This window comes from Pipistrellus kuhlii, unplaced genomic scaffold, assembly GCF_014108245.1.
Source record: "Pipistrellus kuhlii isolate mPipKuh1 unplaced genomic scaffold, mPipKuh1.p scaffold_m20_p_103, whole genome shotgun sequence".
Lineage (NCBI taxonomy): Eukaryota > Metazoa > Chordata > Mammalia > Chiroptera > Vespertilionidae > Pipistrellus > Pipistrellus kuhlii.
In genome coordinates, this window is record NW_023425409.1 from 581,562 (window position 1) to 600,454 (window position 18,893).

General features: G+C 53.1%; 2 protein-coding genes across 2 annotated transcripts; both read right to left on the reverse strand.

Annotated features, from left to right (window-relative positions):
• Positions 1 to 533: 533 nt before the first annotated feature.
• FAM240A (family with sequence similarity 240 member A) lies at positions 534 to 3,367 on the reverse strand. Its single transcript, XM_036430238.2, has 2 exons — positions 2,368 to 3,367; positions 534 to 1,166 (listed from the first exon to the last, which is right to left on the reverse strand). The coding sequence occupies exons 1-2, from the start codon at positions 2,508 to 2,510 to the stop codon at positions 1,034 to 1,036; spliced, it is 276 nt and encodes a 91-aa protein (XP_036286131.1). The 5' UTR covers positions 2,511 to 3,367; the 3' UTR covers positions 534 to 1,033.
• A 7,780-nt stretch (positions 3,368 to 11,147) lies between these two features.
• Positions 11,148 to 14,180, reverse strand: TDGF1 (teratocarcinoma-derived growth factor 1). Its single transcript, XM_045578807.1, has 4 exons — positions 13,799 to 14,180; positions 13,030 to 13,144; positions 12,847 to 12,956; positions 11,148 to 11,678 (listed from the first exon to the last, which is right to left on the reverse strand). The coding sequence occupies exons 1-4, from the start codon at positions 13,812 to 13,814 to the stop codon at positions 11,563 to 11,565; spliced, it is 357 nt and encodes a 118-aa protein (XP_045434763.1). The 5' UTR covers positions 13,815 to 14,180; the 3' UTR covers positions 11,148 to 11,562.
• Between the last annotated feature and the right edge of the window lie 4,713 nt (positions 14,181 to 18,893).

The window sequence follows — 18,893 nt, forward strand, 5'->3', positions numbered from 1 at the left end:
TGGGCCCGTGTCTCCCGGGCGTGTGGCCCTGTGTCTCCCGGGTATGTGGCCCTGTGTCTCCCGTGCGTGTGTCCCTGTGTCTCCCAGGCCCATGGCCCCGTGTCTCCCAGGCGCGTGGCCAGGTGTATGGAAGGTGTGACCTCCGACTGTCCTGCACTTTGCCACATTCTCTTTCTGCTCCCTTGCTTCGTTTGGAAACTGTTGCCCAGGCTCAGTGCTAGTTTGTACTTTAAGAATCTGTAACCCTGCCCAGCTGGCATGGCTCTGTGGCTGAGCATCAACCTATGAACTAGGAGATCACAGTTCGATTCCCAATCAGAGCACATGCCAGGGTTGTGGGCTCAATTCCCCGTGTGGAGGGTGCAGGAGGCAGAAGATCAATGACTCTCATCATGATGCTTTTATCGCTCCCTCTCCCTCTCCCTGCCTCTCTGAATTCAATAAAATATATTTTAAAAAGAAGCAGCAGCCCCAGTGATGGGGCTGAGGGCTGTCTGGGGAGAGGTGGTGGCATTTCAAAGCTCAGAATCCGTGTGGCAGACACTTCAGTGGAGCCGACGGGGAGAACCTGTGCGGGCATGGGAGCTTTTAAGTTAGCTTAACAATAACCCAAATAGCATTCGGTAATTTTATTTGCAAACCTTATTTTCACGACTATTTACAATATTTTTATTCCAGCAGATGCATTTTTCTTACAAGAAGAAAACAAGAGAAAGGACTACATGAACCCGCTTCCTAAGAGGAAAATGGGGAGCAAAACTGTGGGCGTTTCCGGTATGGCCATGACAATCATTCCCCTGACGTGCTTAGAACTGAAAATACGTGCATTTCAAAGCCAGACGATAGTCGCATGGAGGTGAAGATGCCACATGAGCTTTTGTATCTAATAATCTCCTCTGCGGAGACCGGCAGAGAGCCCGGAGTAGCTGCTGACTCCATGGAGTGCTGGGAAGCGTTGGCGAACCTGTGAGGTGAGAGCTGGTTGGCACAGCGAAGGGACTCGGCCACAGCCGCGCCTGTCCACAGAGTGACCTCATTGCTCCGTATCCCCTTGCGTCAAGGAAGCCAGAAGCTCTTGGCCAACGTTTGCCTGTTTTTCAGTCTCATCTGGATTGTTCCTCAGCCTCAGCTTGGTTTCCACTCTCTGCTTCCATTCTTCTCTGAGCCTGAGCATAGAAACAGAACACACAGAGGGACACGTATCTCCTGGGCTGTGAGTTCAGGTAAAGCTTCCTTTTTTCCCTGACCGTGGGTGCGTGTGTGTGTGTGTGTGTGTGTGTGTGTGTTTCAGGTTGCAAAAGGCATGCAGAGGACTTGCAAATTTAAATATGTATGTGTTTTAACTCTCCTGTTCAACGTAGCCTAATCTCCATCCTCTAACTTTTCCTTGAAAGTGCAATATCTTTAAAGGGTGTGTGTTGGGGGAGGACCATGTCAATCTAGAATTGTTTACCCAGCAAGGCTAGCGTTCACACACAGAGGCTTTAAGATGTGCAAACCCTGAGAGCGCTCCTTCCTGGCGGGCTGCCACTGCCCATGTGCAAGGCTTCCTCACCCAGCAGGAAATAACAGCCCGGGAAAGGCAGCTGTGTGGATGCACGTTGACAGCTTCTCTCACTGTTTGAACCTCATTAAAAGGTCGTCAGTGGTTGAAAGTAACACTGCTCCCTGTGTGACGTGGGGTGTAGAGCACATGGAGATGACATGTACTGTGTCCAGGGGCACGGTCTCCCTGTGAGGCCGCGCACCCTGAAGGAAAGGAGTGTGATAAGGTCAGGGTGCGTGTGTAAGTCCTAAAGCAGCTACTGAAATGACACACACAGAAAGTTAAAGGTTAAGAGGAGATGGTGTGGATCATAAAAAGTAATTAATCCAAAGGAAGGCAGAGAAAGAATAAATAACAAAAGAAGGTAATAGAAATAACTAGCTTGATGGTAGATTTAAACCCGGTCAAGCCAATTGATGTTCATGATTAAACAATCCAGCTACAGTGCCGATATCATCAGCTGGGATAAAAAAGCAGTATCCAAGCATCTGCTCCCAACTGTGTGTAGCCCCCTGCACTGGGACCAGTGACAGAGGAGAGATAACACTTAGCGTTAATGATGAGAATTTTAAAACTCTGGGTGGTGGCAGCAACGTACACATGGGAAATTAAGATAAGTTCATCCTCTGAGATGCCCATCTGGCATTCTCCTTGGAAAGTCAATTTTGTGTAAAGAAACAGATACAGGGGTGCTGATGCATGTCAATGTGGGGGTTGGACAGTGGGGAGGTTGTGCCTGGGGGAGGGGTACGTGGGAACTCTGTTCTCTGCTCATTTTGCTGTGAACTTGCTCTGAAAAACGGCCCATTGAAAACACATACTTCCTCAGCGCACTCCTCCCCAGGCGCCGCTCCTCCGACTCCCGGTAGAAGGTCTGCTTGCCGATCTCCCGCTCCCAGAAGTGTTTGAGCTCGTGGCAGCTGTTCCGGCAGAAGACCTCCCGGCGGACGTACTGGTTGTTCATCCCCTGGAAGAGAGATCAGCGAGCCCTCGCAGCAACACCCCCAGGCTCAGGGGCTGCATGTCTTTACCCGAGGGGGACCTGGCTGGGCTGGCCGGGCACCGACCTCAGCGCCGGGACCAGCAGCCACCGGTGTGAGAGCAGAGGCTCCTGTGGGCCCGGCAACTTCCCAATCTCCCTCTGTCCTTCCTCCCTCCTCACAGAAGCATGGCTTCCCAGCTCTGCATGGACAGCCGTGTGCAGCCGTTCCTCCCTTCAGTGTGTGGCCTAGAGAAATGCAAACACCTCTACACCTGTGCACAGTCCTGTTTATGGTCGCCAACAAGTAGAGACAACCTAGGTCCTTCAGGGAGGGAGACGGTGGACACCTGTCAAACATCCATACCTTGGAATGCTGAGCAGCAATAAGAAATACTGACCCTCAATGTGGATGAACCCAGGAGCTATACCGAGGGGAAGCAGCGATCGGAGACTAAAGTAGGTTATGTGTTATCTGTGATCCCCTTTGTGTGACAGCAGTGGGAGGACCGGCCGTAATAAGGCCTGGGTGAGGAAGAGAGTTTAACTCACAGGCACGGCATGAGGGGCCTGTGGCCTTGCTCAGTGCTGATTGGTGGTGGCTCCATGGAGCTGAGGGAGTGATAAATTCATGGACCTGAGCACACCAGCCTCCCGTTCAGCACACGTCCCACTTGGTCGTCTTCTTTGCCTCCTTCTGTGTGAAGCCCACTGTGGGTGAGCTGTCCTCTCGGAGGTCCCTGAGGCACTGGTTTGGGGGAGTTAGCACCTTTCTCTGAAAACACACTCCCTGCCTGCGGTCAGTGTTAGTGAACATGGGCACTGAGGTTAGCATGTTTCAGATGCATCATCCAAACATATAATTAGATACGAAAAGCCCCATGGGGAAGTGTGAGTCATATCCAAGCAGATTGAGTGAGGCTCAGAGGAAGGTGCATTTCAGAGGCTGACAGAAGGGTTGCCAGGAGCAGATGCACTTCACTCCCAGGACACACGGGGACCGCCAGCCCCGCACTCGGGTGCACACCTTTACCTTTGAGGCGAGTCTGCGGGTCTGGAGGCGGGAAGGAGCGGGAAGCGCAGTGCGGGGCTCCTCGGCTCTGGAGGCCTCGCCTGGTCCCCGGGCGCAGGGTCCAAGCCCTTTATATGCTCGGCAGCAGAGCTGCCGAGAGGCCTCCGTGGGAGTCACTGAGGTCTGTTCCAGGGACACAGTGGCCTGCTACCTGGTGAAAAATAGCCCCAGGCCCGGCTCTCCTCGCCCAGGGCAGGAGGCTGCTCTGGCAGGGCCTGGGGGGCCATGACTTGGCTGCATGGTTATTGTTCAGAACCTGCTCCGGATTATCCACTAGCACGAACCTGCGCCCAGCAAAGCTGCCGGCCCCCTGGGGTCAGGAGCCCCTGAGGGTGTGACAAGTCACACTTCGGAGTCACTTTACAGGGTGACTCAGAGGCCTGCTGTCCTCTGGAGCTGCTAATCCCATGGAGGGAGGTGAAGGCACTTCACAGCCTGCTCTGCCCCCTCTGCCCTCTTCTCCCCCCCAATCTGTTCATGGTGACCTGTCACCAAACCAAGGACTTCTCAGCTGAAAGCTACGGCTTCTCTGTTCTTGGGTCACATCTGGAAGGGCCCCTTGTCAGGCAGCCAGCCTGTCTCCGTGCTGGGCCAGCTCCTAAGTGGATGCTTAGACCTGCGCCCGACGCCTGGAGCGGTGAAGCAGGTGGAACGGCGGAGTTTGAACCTGTGTGTGTGGGGGACACGTTAACAAGCTTTTCCCCCCGAATGTGAACGGCTAATGCAGCAGCAGAGCCAGATCGTGCAGTTGAGAGTTTTTTTTAAATCCTTTAAAAAATTTTATTCATTGATTGAGAGAGAGGAAGGGATGGGGGGAGAGAGAGGGAGGGATTGATTTGTTCCAGTTATTTATTAGTTCATTGGTTTCTTTTTTATATATAAATATATTTTATTGATTTTTTCAGAGAGGGAGAGAGAGGGATAGAGAGTTAGAAACATGGATGAGAGAGAAACATTGACCAGCTGCCTCTCGCACACCCCCTACTGAGGATGTGCCATTGACCCGAATCGAACCCGGGACCTTTCAGTCCGCAGGCTGACACTCTATCCACTGAGCCAAACCGGTTTTGGCAATTGGTTATTTCTTGTATGTGCCCTGACTAGGGATCAAACCTGCAACCTTGCATTTTGGAATGATGCTCTAATGAACTGAGCTACTCAGCCAGGGACTAGGGGAGAAGAGGAGTAGATTTGCAGCCACTCTTGGCGGGGGAGAAACATCCATGTGAGAGCAAAACTTCAATCAGCTGCCTCACCTCTTGCACGCCTCCTAACTGGGATTGAGCCCACAACCCTGGGAATGAGCCCTAACCGGGAATCAAACCAGCAACCTTTTGGTGCTCAAGATGATGCCCAACCAACTAAGTCACCCGGGGCAGGGCTGGGTGTGGCTTTAACTCTGGGCAAACCTGGCTCCTCCACCAGGACCCATGAGTGGTAAGTAAGGAGCAGGTGAGCCTCCTGCTTGTGCCCTGTCTTCTCCCAGGGATTCTCCTCCAGACCTGGCTCCTGATTTCCATGTGCCTCCTGACCTCATGGAGAGGCCAAGTCCTGAGTCATGATTGCGACCTGGCAAAGCTAAAGCATTAATAGGTTTTGTTGGACACATTTTACTTTATTTACTAGAGGCCTGGTGCATGAATTCATGCACGGGTGGGGTCCCTCTGGGTGGCTTGCAGGGATCAGGCAGAAACCCGCAGTCCAACACCGCCTGCAGCTCCTGCCTGCCCCTCCCGCTCATCCTGGCCCCACTGTGCCTGCCGCAGGTCATGCCCAATCAGTCCCGATCCCAAGACGCTCGCTAGCCATGACACCTGTGTCTGGTGCCCTCCCCAGGGGAGTGGCCTGCGGGATCAGGCTGAAACCGGCTCTCCGACATCCCCCAAGGAGTCCCTGATTGCATAAGGCTGCTGCTGTTGAGGAGCTACCCGTGAAGGGCTGTGGTCTTCAGGCCCCTGAGTGCCCGGCAGCCCGGGCAGAGGCGGGACAGGACTTGACAGACAGGCCTGGTTCCCAGCAGCTCAGATCTCTGTCCACTGCTGACCCCAACTCAGAGCCGGGAGCCAGGAGCTGGGCCTTCCCGAAAAGCCGTCCTCGGCCGATGTGGCCAGAGGTCCCCCAAGGCTCTGGAGCCCTGGAGATGCACGAATCTGTAGGGAACTAGAAGTCTGTCCCCCGGCGATTTGTCTTCCAGGCACTTGTATAAATCATGCTTGGTAACAGGTAAGATCGTGAAATTGGGCCTGGGCTTGTGTGTCCCTCCGGACGGTCTGTAAGCCATTCCTGCTTGGGGGGCCGCCCTGGATCACACCAGCGTGTGCTCGGGAGTCTGCCCTGTCATCTCAGAGAAACATGAGGACAGGGCAGAGTTGCCGGCAGACACGGAGAGGAGTGTTTTGGGCCGTCCTCTCTTGAGGTCTTTCCAGACACGAAGATGAGCTGCTGAGTCCGGCGACGCCAGGCCAAGCACGGCCTTCCATGTCACTCTGGCCGGGCCTCACGGAGCAGGGATCAGGCCGAGTGAGAGTGTGACGGGACTCCTCCTCCACACTCCCTCGAACCCGCGAGTGAGAATGTGTGTACAGGTGGGGCACGTGTCCCTCATGGGACCCCCAGGTGGCCAGGAGCAGAACAACCGCTGAAACTCACATCCACACGCCCAGCCCAGCCCACGGAGACCCGGCCGACTGCACTGGGCAGATCTGAGGTGCTGGGACCATGTGCCAACCAGTCCAGCAGGACCCTGACCCTCATGCCTTCCTCACAAGGACCCTTCAGACATGGCATTGATATCATCCCCCGCAGGGTCAGGGACAGTGAGGTTAGAGCACCCCTGGGTTTTCTCCGCTCTGAGCCCCACAATTAACCTGGTTTGTCTTCTTAAGCTTTCCAGACAGCCTGGCCAGCGTGGCTCAGTGGTTGAGTGTCAACCTATGAACCTGGAGGTCACGGTTTGATTCTTGGTCAGGGCACTTGCCTGGGTTTTAGGCTCAATCCCCCAGAATGGGGCGTGCAGGAGGCAGCCAATCAGTGATTCTCCTTGATGTTTCTATCTCTTCCTTCCTCTCTGAATCAATTAAAAAATTTTAAAGGAAGGTTTCCATACAAGGCAGTGCAGACTTGTAAGTTCTAGTCCGTCTCCACCGTCTGGCCCTGAGGACTGAATGTCCCCTTTCTAAGTGCCTGGCTCTCTACTTGGGATGGCACAAATGTTATTCCTGGCACTTGTCTCAGAGACCACTGCTCTGCGCAGGGAAGTCGAGATGTGACAGGCAACTGACCCAGGATCTGCGGCAACACTGCACTCCGCCCTCTCTCCTCCCGCAGACCCCCCCCCCTCCTCCCGCAGCCCAGCCCCCGGGGGCCAGGCTCCGAGAGCCCCTGTGGGTGAAAGCAGCAGCTGGGGCACCACCCGGTCACTCTGCTCTGCTCCCCGCTCCCCGGCCCAGCTCAGGGTGGAGGGGGCCTTCATCAGTGGGGACAGATGTGCTGACGCTGCCAGGGGACACAGACCTGGGGAGGGGGCCTGTGGACGGGGCCCACCTGGGAGGGTTAATTCACAGACATTCAGCGTCAGGAACAGTGTGCAGCTCAGAAGGGCTGTGTTGGTTAGGATAGTGGTGGGCAAACTCATTAGTCACCAGAGCCAAATATCAACAGGACAGCGATTGAAAATTCTTTTGAGAGCCAAAATCCGACTTCTACGTATGGACCACGAAGTTCCAGTCGCACTGTATGTGCACGCCCGCACGTGGTATTTTGTGGAAGAGCCATGCTCAAGGGGCCAAAGAGTTGCATGTGGCTCGCGAGCTGCGGTTTGCCCACCACTGGCTTAGGAGGAGAAAGCAGGGGGCCCCTTCCGCTTTCATTGCCGTGTTGTTTACATCAGCAGATGGCGCTGGCCAGGTCTGCAGGGGAGCTCTGACTCCTGGAGGCGCCAGACACTGTGGGGCCCTTTGGTAAAGGGCAGTTCTTCCTTTCATCCTCTTCCCGGTGGGGATGTGGACAGGGTCCCAAGTGCTAATTGTCTTGTAACACAGAGCTGCTAATGAGGACGATAAGGAACCTCCCAGCCTGCAGTCTTCCCCGACTTAGTCTCCTTTCCCCCCTCCTCTCTCCCTCCTCCCCTCCTCTCTCCTTTCCCCCCTTCTCTCTCACTTTCCCCTTTCTCTCTCACTTCCCCCCTCCTCTCTCCTCCCCCCCTCCTCTCTCCCTCCCCCCCTCCTCTCTCCCTTCCCCCCTCCTCTCTCCCTTCCCCCCTCCTCTCTCCCTCCTCCCCTCCTCTCTCTCTCCCTCCTCCCCTCCCTCTCCCTCCTCCCCTCCTCTCTCCTTTCCCCCCCTCTCTCTCTCCTCCTCCTCCCCTCCTCTCTCCCTCCCCCCTCCTCTCTCCTTTCCCCCCTCCTCTCTCCCTCCCCCTCTCCTCTCTCTCTCCTCCCCCCCTCCTCTCTCACTTTCCCCCTCCTCTCTAACCTCCCCCCTCCCTCTCTCTCCTCCCCCCCTCCTCTCTCCTTTCCCCCTCCTCTCTCCTTTCCCCTCTCCTCCTCGATCTCCCTCCCCCCCTCCTCTCTCCTTTCCCCCCTCCTCTCTCCTTTCCCCTCTCCTCTCCCTCCCCCCCTCCTCTCTCCTTTCCCCCCTCCTCTCTCCCTTCCCCCTTCTCTCTCACTTTCCCCTTTCTCTCTCACTTCCCCCCTCCTCTCTCCCTCCCCCCTCCTCTCTCCCTTCCCCCCTCCTCTCTCCTTCCCCCCCTCCTCTCTCCTTTCCCCCCTCCTCTCTCCCTCCCCCCTCCTCTCTCCCTCCCCCTCCTCTCTCCCTCCCCCCCTCCTCTCTCACTTTCCCCCTCCTCTCTACCTCCCCCCTCCTCCCCTCTCCTTTCCCCCCTCCTCTCTCCCTCCCCCTCTCCTCTCTCCCTCCCCCTCTCCTCTCTCCCTTCTTGCATTCACCCCCCCACATCCCCGCACCCAGAGAGCAGCTCCAGGGTCCTCAGTGATGGGCATCGGGTGCTGAGGTCCTCACATTCCAGTGGGGGAGGCAGATGTGGAAACACATCACTAATGGAGTGTTACAGGATCTGAGACCCGTGGGGGGTTCAGCCCTACCCCCCATGCTGGTAGGGTGAGGGTGGGGACAGTGGGAGGGGGAGTGCCGGTCACAAAGGACATGTGCTCTGTGACTCCACCTCCATGAGGTTCCTGGATATTCAGGTTCATGGACGCAGGACATAGAGTGTGGGTTGCTAGGGGCTGGAGGAGGGGAGAGTAGGACAGGGTAGGGGTTTATGGGTAGTTTCAGTTTGAGAGGATGAAAAAGTTCTAGAGATGGTGATGATGGTGTGGAGGGTGGGGGTGGTTACCCAGTAATGTCAGTATCGTTTCTGCCCTCTCCTGTTTGCCTCCTCTCTAACTGGTCTCCCTGGCCACATGGACCCTTCATTCCTCCAGCATCTGTCTGTCCCCTCTCATTGCTCCCCTTCCAGATGCTTCCATTTTGTTTCTAGACACTGGCTTAACCGATTGTGACCAGCTCTCTCCACTCAAAGCTTTACCTTCAGTTCCACATTAGATTGGCTTTTAATAATCTGAAGAGGGAGAAGTACTAATATTTTGAAGAAAACTGCTCATGAAAGTTATTGTATACTTCAGGAAGCTTATGGTGAACATGCTCCATCTCAAGATACTTGTGAACTATGGTTTAAATGGTTTAAAAGTGATGATTTTGCCATGAAAGACAAAGAATGTCCAGGTCAACCCAAAAAGTTTGAAGACCAACAATTACAAGTACTATTGGATGAAGATGCGTGTCAAACTAAAAAACAATTTTCAGAAAAATTAAACCTTGCTCAGCAAACAATTTCTGATCGTTTACAAGCAATGGTAAAGATTTTAAAGGAAGGAAAATGGGTGCCTTATCAACTGAACGAAAGACAAATGGAAAACCTGAAAAGTCATCAGTAAAATGTTGATTCAATGGCATGAAAGAAAATTCTTTTTGCATAGAGTTGTGACTGACGATGAAAAGTGAATTTATTTTGAGAATCCTAAACGCACAAAATTATGGGTTGATCCAGGTCAACCATCAACATTGGCTGCAAGGCCAAATCGCTTCAGAAAGAAGACAATGCTTTGCGTTTGGTGGGATCAGGAAGATGTGGTATATTATGAGCTTCTAAAACAAGGTGAAACCATTACTACTGATCGCTACCGACAACAAATAATCAATTTGAACCACACCTTGATCGTGAAATAACCAGAATGTGCCAGAAGACCTGGCAAAGTAATTTTGCTTCATGATGACGCACCATCACACACTTCAAAACCAGTTAGAGACACGTTAAAAGATCTTGCCTGGGAAGTATGAACCCACTCGCTGTATTCACCAGACCTTACTTTTTCAGATAACCACGTGTTCCCATTGATGGCACATGCACTTTCTAAGCAGCACTTCAAAACGTATGAAGAAGTGGAAATTTGGGTATCTGAATCATTTGCCTCAAAATAAGAAAAGTTCTATTGGGACGGTACCCACAGATTATTTGAAAGGTGGGAGAAATGTGTAGCTAATGATGGACATTACTTTGAATAAAGCACTTTAACACCCTTACTGAGGATCAAGCCCACAACTTGGGCATGTGGCTTTGGCTGGAATTGAACCCAGGATCCTTCAGTACATAGGCTAATGCTTTATCCACTGATCCACACCAGCCAGGGCCTAAATAAAGCACTTTTGATTTTTCTCATGAAATTATAGTGTTTTCTTTGGATTATAAAGTCTTTATTATTAACTGGTTAATAGTTAACCTGCATTGTTAACTAGTTAATAATCAATCCACATTATTTAAAATATATATATTTTATTGATTTTTTACAGAGAGGAAGAGAGAGGGATAGAGAGCTAGAAACATCGATGAGCGAGAATCATCGATCAGCTGCCTCTTGCACACCCCCTACTGGGGATGTGCCTGCAACCAAGGTATATGCCCTTGACTGGAATCGAAGCTGGGACCTTTCAGTCCGAAGGCCGACGTTCTGTTCACTCACTGAGTCAAACCGGTTTCGGCTAATCCACACTATTAACCAGTCAATAATTAATCCAAATTATTAACCAGTTAATAATTAATCCACATTATTAACTGTAACAATGCAGATGTTGGAGTCAGAGAAAACATAATTTCAAGAGAAACATCAAAAGTGCTTTATTCAAAGTAGTGTCCATTGCTAGTTACACATTTTCCCCACCTTTCAGGTAATTTGTGGATACTGTCCCATTCAGAAACCCATTCTTCTACTTCTTCCTATGTCTTGAAGTATGAAGACCAAGATTGTGGGCTTAATCCCCAGTAAGGGTGTGCAGGAGGCAGTTGATCAAAACAAGTGGTAATCTGAAGGAGCAATACAACAAAATAGCATACATGTTAAAATCGCATATATTAATATATCAACATATGTATAACTCCATCTATTGAAAAAAATCCGAATTATTAACCGGTACACCTCGTAAGTAGTTGGTTCAGGCAAATCTCTTTTATTGTGCTTCACAGACATTGTGGGTGTGTGTTTGTTTTTTTTACAAATTGAAAGTAATACCTCTTACCTGCTAGGATGACAACTCACAGAAGGTTCGAATGATGGCAAACAGTTTTCAGAAACAAAATATTTTAAATTAAGGTCTGTACGTTGTTTTAGACATAACACCATTGCACATGCCATACACCACAATACAGTGTAAACATAACTGTGTGCACTGAGGACCAAGACATCGGTGTGACTCGCTTTATTCCGACGTTCGCTTCACTGCCATGGCCTGGCACCACACGCAATATCGAAGCATTCCTGTCCCATAAGGACTGTCAGGGACCGTGATGGAACCCAGTCCCCACTTCAAGGCAGCTAGCAAGCAATCGGCTCTGGGAAGGGGAGGCCAGCCTTGACGGGGCGTGAAGTCCGTGACAAATGCTGCACTGAAGGTCGGCTAATGTGAACTTCTCAAAGCGAGGCAGGTGCCACCCAGCAGGAGCGCGGTGCCTGCGGACAGCGTCGGTCCTGGGGCGCTGGCAGCCGCCAGGCGCTCATCCATCACGTGGCCATCTGCAAGGGGGGACGTTTGGTCACGAAAGGAAATCCCTCCGGCCGTCAGTCCTGCTGCCCACACACGTGGCAGATCAACATGAGCCTCAAGCCAGCTGGGCTCAATGTTTGCGTACAGGGTGCTCATGGGATCAACAGTACTGACCCCAGGAATCCAGACTCCGGCCAGATCTTTCCACAGACGCTGCCACAGGCAGACGGTGAACCTGCCCTTCGCTGGACCTGTGCTCTCACCCGCCCCCCAAGCCGGTGACATCTCCCCTCGGTGGCAGGGTCAGCAGAACGTGGCGAGCCCCTGATAGCAAGGACACAGCATGTTTTGGGTTCCACGCTGCAGGAAGAACATACGGTCCTCACCCATCCAACCATTCACCTCTCATGACAAATGTCTGTCCTGGGCCCAGCATGAAGGGGTGCAAAAGGGAAAGACAGTCCCCGCCGGGATCGGGGGTGGTGATGGGGTCCCATCTTGTCCTCACACAAAGTAACTACTTTTACCTACTTTGTGGACTGAATGTTTTCACTTTCTAACACCTGCAGGGGCAGAACTACGAGAGGCCTGGACCTGGGTGGGCCTGGAAACCAGGGCAGGTCGGTGGGGAGACCCCTCTCCTCATGTCCATCTTCGTGTCCTTGTTGTCCTCAAGTCAATGTGAATCAACAAGGTGCAAGGGTCCTCAGACCAATGCCCAGGGGTCCGTGCAGGGACCTCTTAGGACCCATAAGTTCCTAAGGGACAAGAGTGGGACTGAGCCCCTGGTACAACTTAAGGGCAGAGTTGGAGCTGGGAGCCCTGCCCTGCTGCGCGGTGGCTCCTGATGGAGCTGTACCCCTGGAGACAGTCTGGGTCCCTCCGCCTGAAGGAGGCAAGGAACCCAGAAAGTCACTCGGTGTTTGAAGAGGCCAAACCGTCCTGTTTATTTTCCTCACTAGACGGTCACGTGCCAGAAAGTGTCAGAGACTGGGAATGTCTCTCCACCCGAAAGGCAGCACAGCCAGCGACACTGAGGGCGAGAAGCCAAGGACCCTGAGTCACTCTCCCATCTGCAGTCCTCCATACTTTCACCGGCAGAACTCGGCTGCCAGTCCAGCGAGCCTCGAGGTCCGACGAGAGACCCCTCTGGCTCAGTGCCCACAGCACGACCACCCAAAGGGCAACGCCACTCACCACAGCCCGGCAGGAACGTCTGGGGGAAGCAGCGCAGCTGGCCGTGCCAGCACTTGCACAGGGAGCACTTCCGGGGCAGCCAGGTGTCGTGGGGCACGGACCCGCAGTTCCTGGAGGAGCGGACAGGCGACACACTCACCTTTAAATCCTCCCCGCCCCCCACCCCCTCGTTCCACGGCTTACTCTCTGTGCTTGTTGTGCTCACAGTTCCGTCCATAGAAGGAGGGAGGGCAGGCACAGAAGGACCCCAGCATGCAGGTTCCTCCGTTCAGGCAGCAGGTCCTGTTGAGCTCCTTACCTGAAAGAGGAGAGATGGCTGAGCGGGTGGAGGGATGGGAGAGCCCAGCTCCTATGAGCAAAGGTCAGTGCAGCCCCACTCCTTGGTCCCCGACAGAAAGTGTGGGCACATGTTGAAACATTACAAGCCTCAAGAATAAGACTGGTTTTTCTTGTTCCCTTTGTTACCCATGCCTTTGAGAAGATAACTCATATATATATTGTTTTAAGAGAGGAAGGGAGAGAGAGAGAGAGAGAAAAACATTAATGATGAGAGAAAATCATTGATCGCCACTCCTGCACACCCCACAATGGGGATGGAGCCCACAACCTGGGCCTGTGACCAGTGAACTGACGACCGGGAATCAAATGCTCATAGGTCGTCAGTTCACTGGTCAATGCTCAACCCCTGAGCCCCCGGCTGGGCAGCAGAGAACTCTTGTTCATGCAGAGGCCGTGGTGGTTCCCGAGTGGTTTCCAGGTCCACAGCGTGAAATGGAATCAGGCGGAGGAAACTCCAGGGACGCCAAGTGCACACACAATGCCCGTCTTCCCTCCACAGTGAAACTGTCCCCGCAGCCGCCCGCTCCAGACGCAGATGGAGAGCTCAAGGACAGGAGACGGGAGAAGGACCGGTGTGACCTCCCCAGGCGGAGACTGAGGCCTGCACTCTTACTGTCCTGGGTTCTCATGGGTGGCACCCCCTGGAGAGGCCAGTGACGAATCGCCGGCTCCTCCTGGGGCCGGAGGCTGCCCGCTCGGACCGCCAGGCCTCCCGGCGAGGGACGTCCATGGTGGCCCAGCCCTAAGGACAAAACCAAGTCGTGGGGCCCGTGCCAGGGCGCGTCCGACTGCTGGTGACCCAAGGAACCAAGGTCTCTTACCAGCAACCAACTGCAGCTCCAACACTCTGGAAAGGGCCAGGATCAGCATCAGCCTGGGAAGGGGCGTCAGCGTCAGCAACACAAAGCGAAGGAAGACTCTGTGTTCACACTGGGCTCCCCAAGGACAGACCCAGACCAGGAGGGGCCTCTGGACCGGCACCTCCTCCCACCCGCCCTTCCCTGTGAAACACGGAGTCACTAACAGCCGAAAGAAGCCTGAGGAGAACGGCCAACAGCCATCTCTGTCCCACAGGCGCTCCAACTTCCCGGGCGCTGCCCGACAGGCCCTTCAGTGAACGGGGTGAATCTCTGACCACCCACTTCACAGGCTTTCCTCCTTCACATGATTTTTACATACGACCTTTCCTTTGTCACTGACAAAACCACGTTTTGCTGACTATTTCACTTAAACCAATCATTTGAAACGTTTTCAGGTTAAAAACATTTCCCGTTATTCTCTTTTGCTTCCTGTGCTTTTGCAAATATTGAATCTATGTCTTTCATCTTCTTGGGAGCAGATTTTTAATTTGGTTGCAACTTTGACCGTTTCTCACACACGAGTCGCAGCAGCGCCCGGTCCCGGTGGGAAGTCTTGGAGGCAGGGACTCGGGAGGCAGTGCTCTGGCAGCTCTGAAGGTTTGAGCAAACGGAGTCGGGCGAGGGCTCGGCACCACGTCCTAAGCTGTGAGCTCTGGTCACAGTCACAGCACAGGGGCTCGTACCTGGAGGGGAGTCTCTCCATCTTCACGCGCCCACAGCTCCAAGCAGCTCGGGGGGACGTTAGCTCGGCTTCAGTTCAGTCCTTGCCAAAGGAACACATCAGTTTACTGACATGGAAATGGGAACTTAAAAATAACAATATCCCGGGTGAGAAACAGGAGCTCCCCAGGTCCTAGCAGCCGCGCCAGGACACCTGGGGGAACCAGGTTGGAGGTGGTGGCTCAGTCTGGGCTGGTGGGGAGGGGAGACCCCACAGTTACCCCGCTAAAGCTCCCCACGGAGGCGATGGGCAGAACAGACACCTGAACAAACCGAGTGGAAAAGGCGGATCTTGTAAAACGGGGACCCCCAGCCCAATGTCTACGAGCTGCGGGTTGAAACACCAGGTTCACTTTTCTGGGGGGGAAAGGCAAACCAATCACACCAGCCAGCGGGCGATCCAGGTTGAAGAGCCGTGGAAAGTCACTGCTTTGATCAGGAAATCCTAAACACCGGGTATGGGGGCTCAAGGAGTTTGGTCTTTCATTGCCAAGTTCTAATCCTGGAATTCACCGTTGTCTGTTTCCAGGAAAGGCGTGGAGCCCAGCGCCCTGCTGCGGGCGTACCGGGGCGCAGTGGGAGTTAGTTGGGGGTGGGTGGGGGATGGGGGGCCGGAAGCTGGCAAAGGAGCCACAAGTTCAGAGTCAGGTGGGCCCAGAGGGGGTCCAGCCACCCAGGAGGCTGATGCTTCCAGGACGGATTCCAACGGGGCTGGAGGGGGCTTCCAGAACCTGAACTGGTACCTGGCAAAGGCCGCCCCATCTCAGGGGAGAGGTGACCCCGAGTCTGGCTGGGGGATGCAGCCCCAGCCTCTCTGCCCCAGCAGGCCCCTCGCCGAGGCCTCAGGTGCGAGGGCGGAAGGCAGTGGTCCCTGGCAGACAGGGTCTGGTCAGTGTCTGGCAGGAGGGCTCTGGTGTGTGAGGGGCCAGGTGTTTGCTGTGGGCTGGGGACCCCAGGCCGTTCACTGACCGGGTATTTAATGCGTTCACTCTGTCCCTGTCTAGCTGGGCCCTGGGGACTCGCAGTGCAGGGAGGGAGAAAGGAACTGAGCATCTGAGAGGGGAATTGGCTGATGACTTCAGAGTGGCTGCTGGACACCTGCTCGGTCATAGACATCCAGCCTCCAGCCAGTGAGTTCTGTGTGCTCGAGACCACAGAGCACCTGGCATGGGGTCAGGAGACCCTGTGGAATTGGGGGGTGGTGTCCCCAGTCCCAGGCAGCCGGCCTCCTCCCAGCAGATGCTCTTGGCCTCGGGAGCTTTTGCGTCACCCTCAGAGGAGTGCATTAAACACTGGCCAGGAGACAGAGTTTATGTGAAATCGCACAAGTAAGCATTTGGCTTAAAACCACCCACCCAACTAAGAACAGCCAAATCAACAACATCACAGTCAAAAGACAGACTTCCCACGTCTAAGAGTCGAGGAAGAAAACAGATTTGGAAATGGGATAGACGTTAGCTTGGTCGAGGACACAGAGAGTTAAACCCTAACTAAAGAGTTAGCCACAAGGACAGCCACCGTAGCACAGTGGTGAGGTGTTCAGGTACGAGGCTACTTTTATCCTAAACTCCTGGGACGCATCGTGTCTTACCTGTCATTGTTCCCGAACATTCAGACCGGCTGGGCCGGGGAGTCCCTCCAGCACAGGACGGCAGGGCCTCTGACCCCACCCCCTCAGCACCCAACAGCTCGGATGAAACCTCGCCCATTCATTAACAAGTTAATGGCTTTCTGTTCTCACCAATGAATTTAACCAGCAACTGGAAACCTGGTCTGCATTTGCCACCCATCTGGGTGCTGGGGCTCAGAAGAACGCATTTTTGCTCTCGAAAATTTGCAATCTCAGCGGGGGAGACAAGTACCTTGAAAATCCGGTCCCTTGAAAGCTGCATTGTTCTTTGACCTGGGTGGGAGGAAGAAAGGGCTTGGGAGAAGACTGCATACGTTTGAGTGGGAGAGCGTGTGGTAGGAATCCCTCTACAGATACATCATCAATGATCTCATCGGTGAAGGGACAGCTGGTGTGCTTCTGCATTTCGCAGCAGCCATGCATCCTGGTGAGTGCTGAGAGGACACAGGCTGGCACATCTCTAGCCCTGGAGTCACTTGGTGAAAAGGCGAACCTGTCCAAGCTAATTTTCCTCCCTTTCTCCCCTTGTTCCCGTGTCTTGGGGTCAGTGCCCCTCACCCCTGTGTTGTCCAAGGGTCAACGGCCTTTCTTTGTCTACGACTTGGCAGGAAGCTTTTAGAGGAACTTGAACTGGCTTGTTTTTGGAGACCCAGCCAGGCCATTAGGTGTGGGAAGCCCTTCCTGCCCTGAGCCAGGAATTCCAACAGAGAGGAAAGAGAAGCAACTCCAAGAAGCCGAAGCAACGCCACCTCAGGGCCCTTGTTCAGGGGCTCATCGAGGAAGGAGGAAGGAGCCAAGTGGTTCATCAAGGCGAGGGCAGGAAAGGTCTGATTTAGCGTTTTAGACGTGGCTCTGGTTTAGAATTCTTCCTCACTAAAATTTTTCTCCTTCCAACCAAATTCAACAAATATTTACTCCCAGCTCCTCTGGGGAGACAGAGTTCTCCCTCCTTCCGCCTCCCAGATAAGACAAGCCCAGTAATCTAGGCCAAGTGCCATTTAAATGTTATCAAAGAGCTGCTAATTGGGAGAGGGCAGTCACTTCCTGATTCTGAGGCCAAAGGCCCCTGCAGACAGATGGATGGGCAGACAGACTCCCATGAGTGAGACTTGGGGAGGCGGGCAGTGGTGGGGTGGGGGGGAGGGGGTTCCCTTTGGTCCCACAAGACCTGGAGAATCTCCCTGAAAGTGCCTCCTAAGTGATCTCGCCTGTGTTTACATCCAGGCATTCTTCCCAGCTCTTCCCCGGCGTGAAGTGAATTGAATGCAAGTGGAGGGCGGGGAGGGGAGGGCCCGAGTCAGAAATGAAGGAAAGTGCTCTGGTGAGAACGCTTCTGAGGTCCAAGGGTCCCGGGTGCCGAGAGGAGAGCCCCGCCCTGCAGATGGCACAGCCAGGCTGGACTCCTGAGCTCCGGGCACTGTGAGCTAATAAATGGTGACAACTAAGTTTGGGGGGTTTCACAGCGGTATAAAGTGAAAACTAATCCTTAAAAACATTCGTATGAGATAATTGTAAGGTTTGAGGCGCAGGAAACTGACCACCAAGGAGTTTTAAAGTTTATTCCCCAGTGATGAGCGGGACTCATTACCTCCGTAGAGAAATCAGAATTGAAGGAGTTGGGAGGGGGGATGGACCCAGCTGGGCTGCCACCTGGACATGGAGGATCAGCAGCACGTGGCTGATCTGGGGGTCTTTTTAAGGGGAAGAACAGGAGAGGGTTGGACCCAGGGCAGAACAGGAAGGGGTGGACTCCAGGACACTTTGGCAGGCGCTGATTGATGGCTCAATGTCTTGGAGATGTCTGTGACATATGCCAGTAATGTCATAACTCTGCCCACCAGGTGGGAGGAGGAAGAACCTTATAATAATAAGGGGTACAGTTAATAAATTATTTCAAAGTGAGTACCATGGAACCACTACTCAGGTCAAGATGAAGATTATTATTAGAATCCCAGAAATCTACTTCCTGCCTCCTCACAACCATCAACCCCTCCCTCTTCCCCAAAGCTACTTTGCTGATTTCTAATCCCATAGGTTTATTTTTCTGTGGTTTTGAAACTTTATATGCTTTTGCTCAAATTTATGTCAATCAGAGTCATCTATGGTGTTTGTGGAAGTTTGCTCATGTTTATTGCCGTAAAGTATTCCATTGCATTGGACCTATTCAAAGGTTCATTGCTGTTTATTTATTTTTAATTACAGTTGATATACAATATTGTATTAGCTTTAGGTGTACAACATAGTGATCCAACATTTATGTACTTAACAAAGTTATCACAGTGAGTCTCATAGCCATCTGATCCCTTACATAGTTATATTATTGATTCCATGCTCTATTCAACACCACTTTTTGAAAAAAATCATTCTTATATTACTGCTCTATGATACCCTTTTCATCGGGAATCAATTGATTGTGTGTGAGCTTGTGCTCTTATGTCTTATTCTGTCTGGTTGGTCTCCTTCTGCCAATACCCCTGCCTTAATTACTGTTAGGGTCG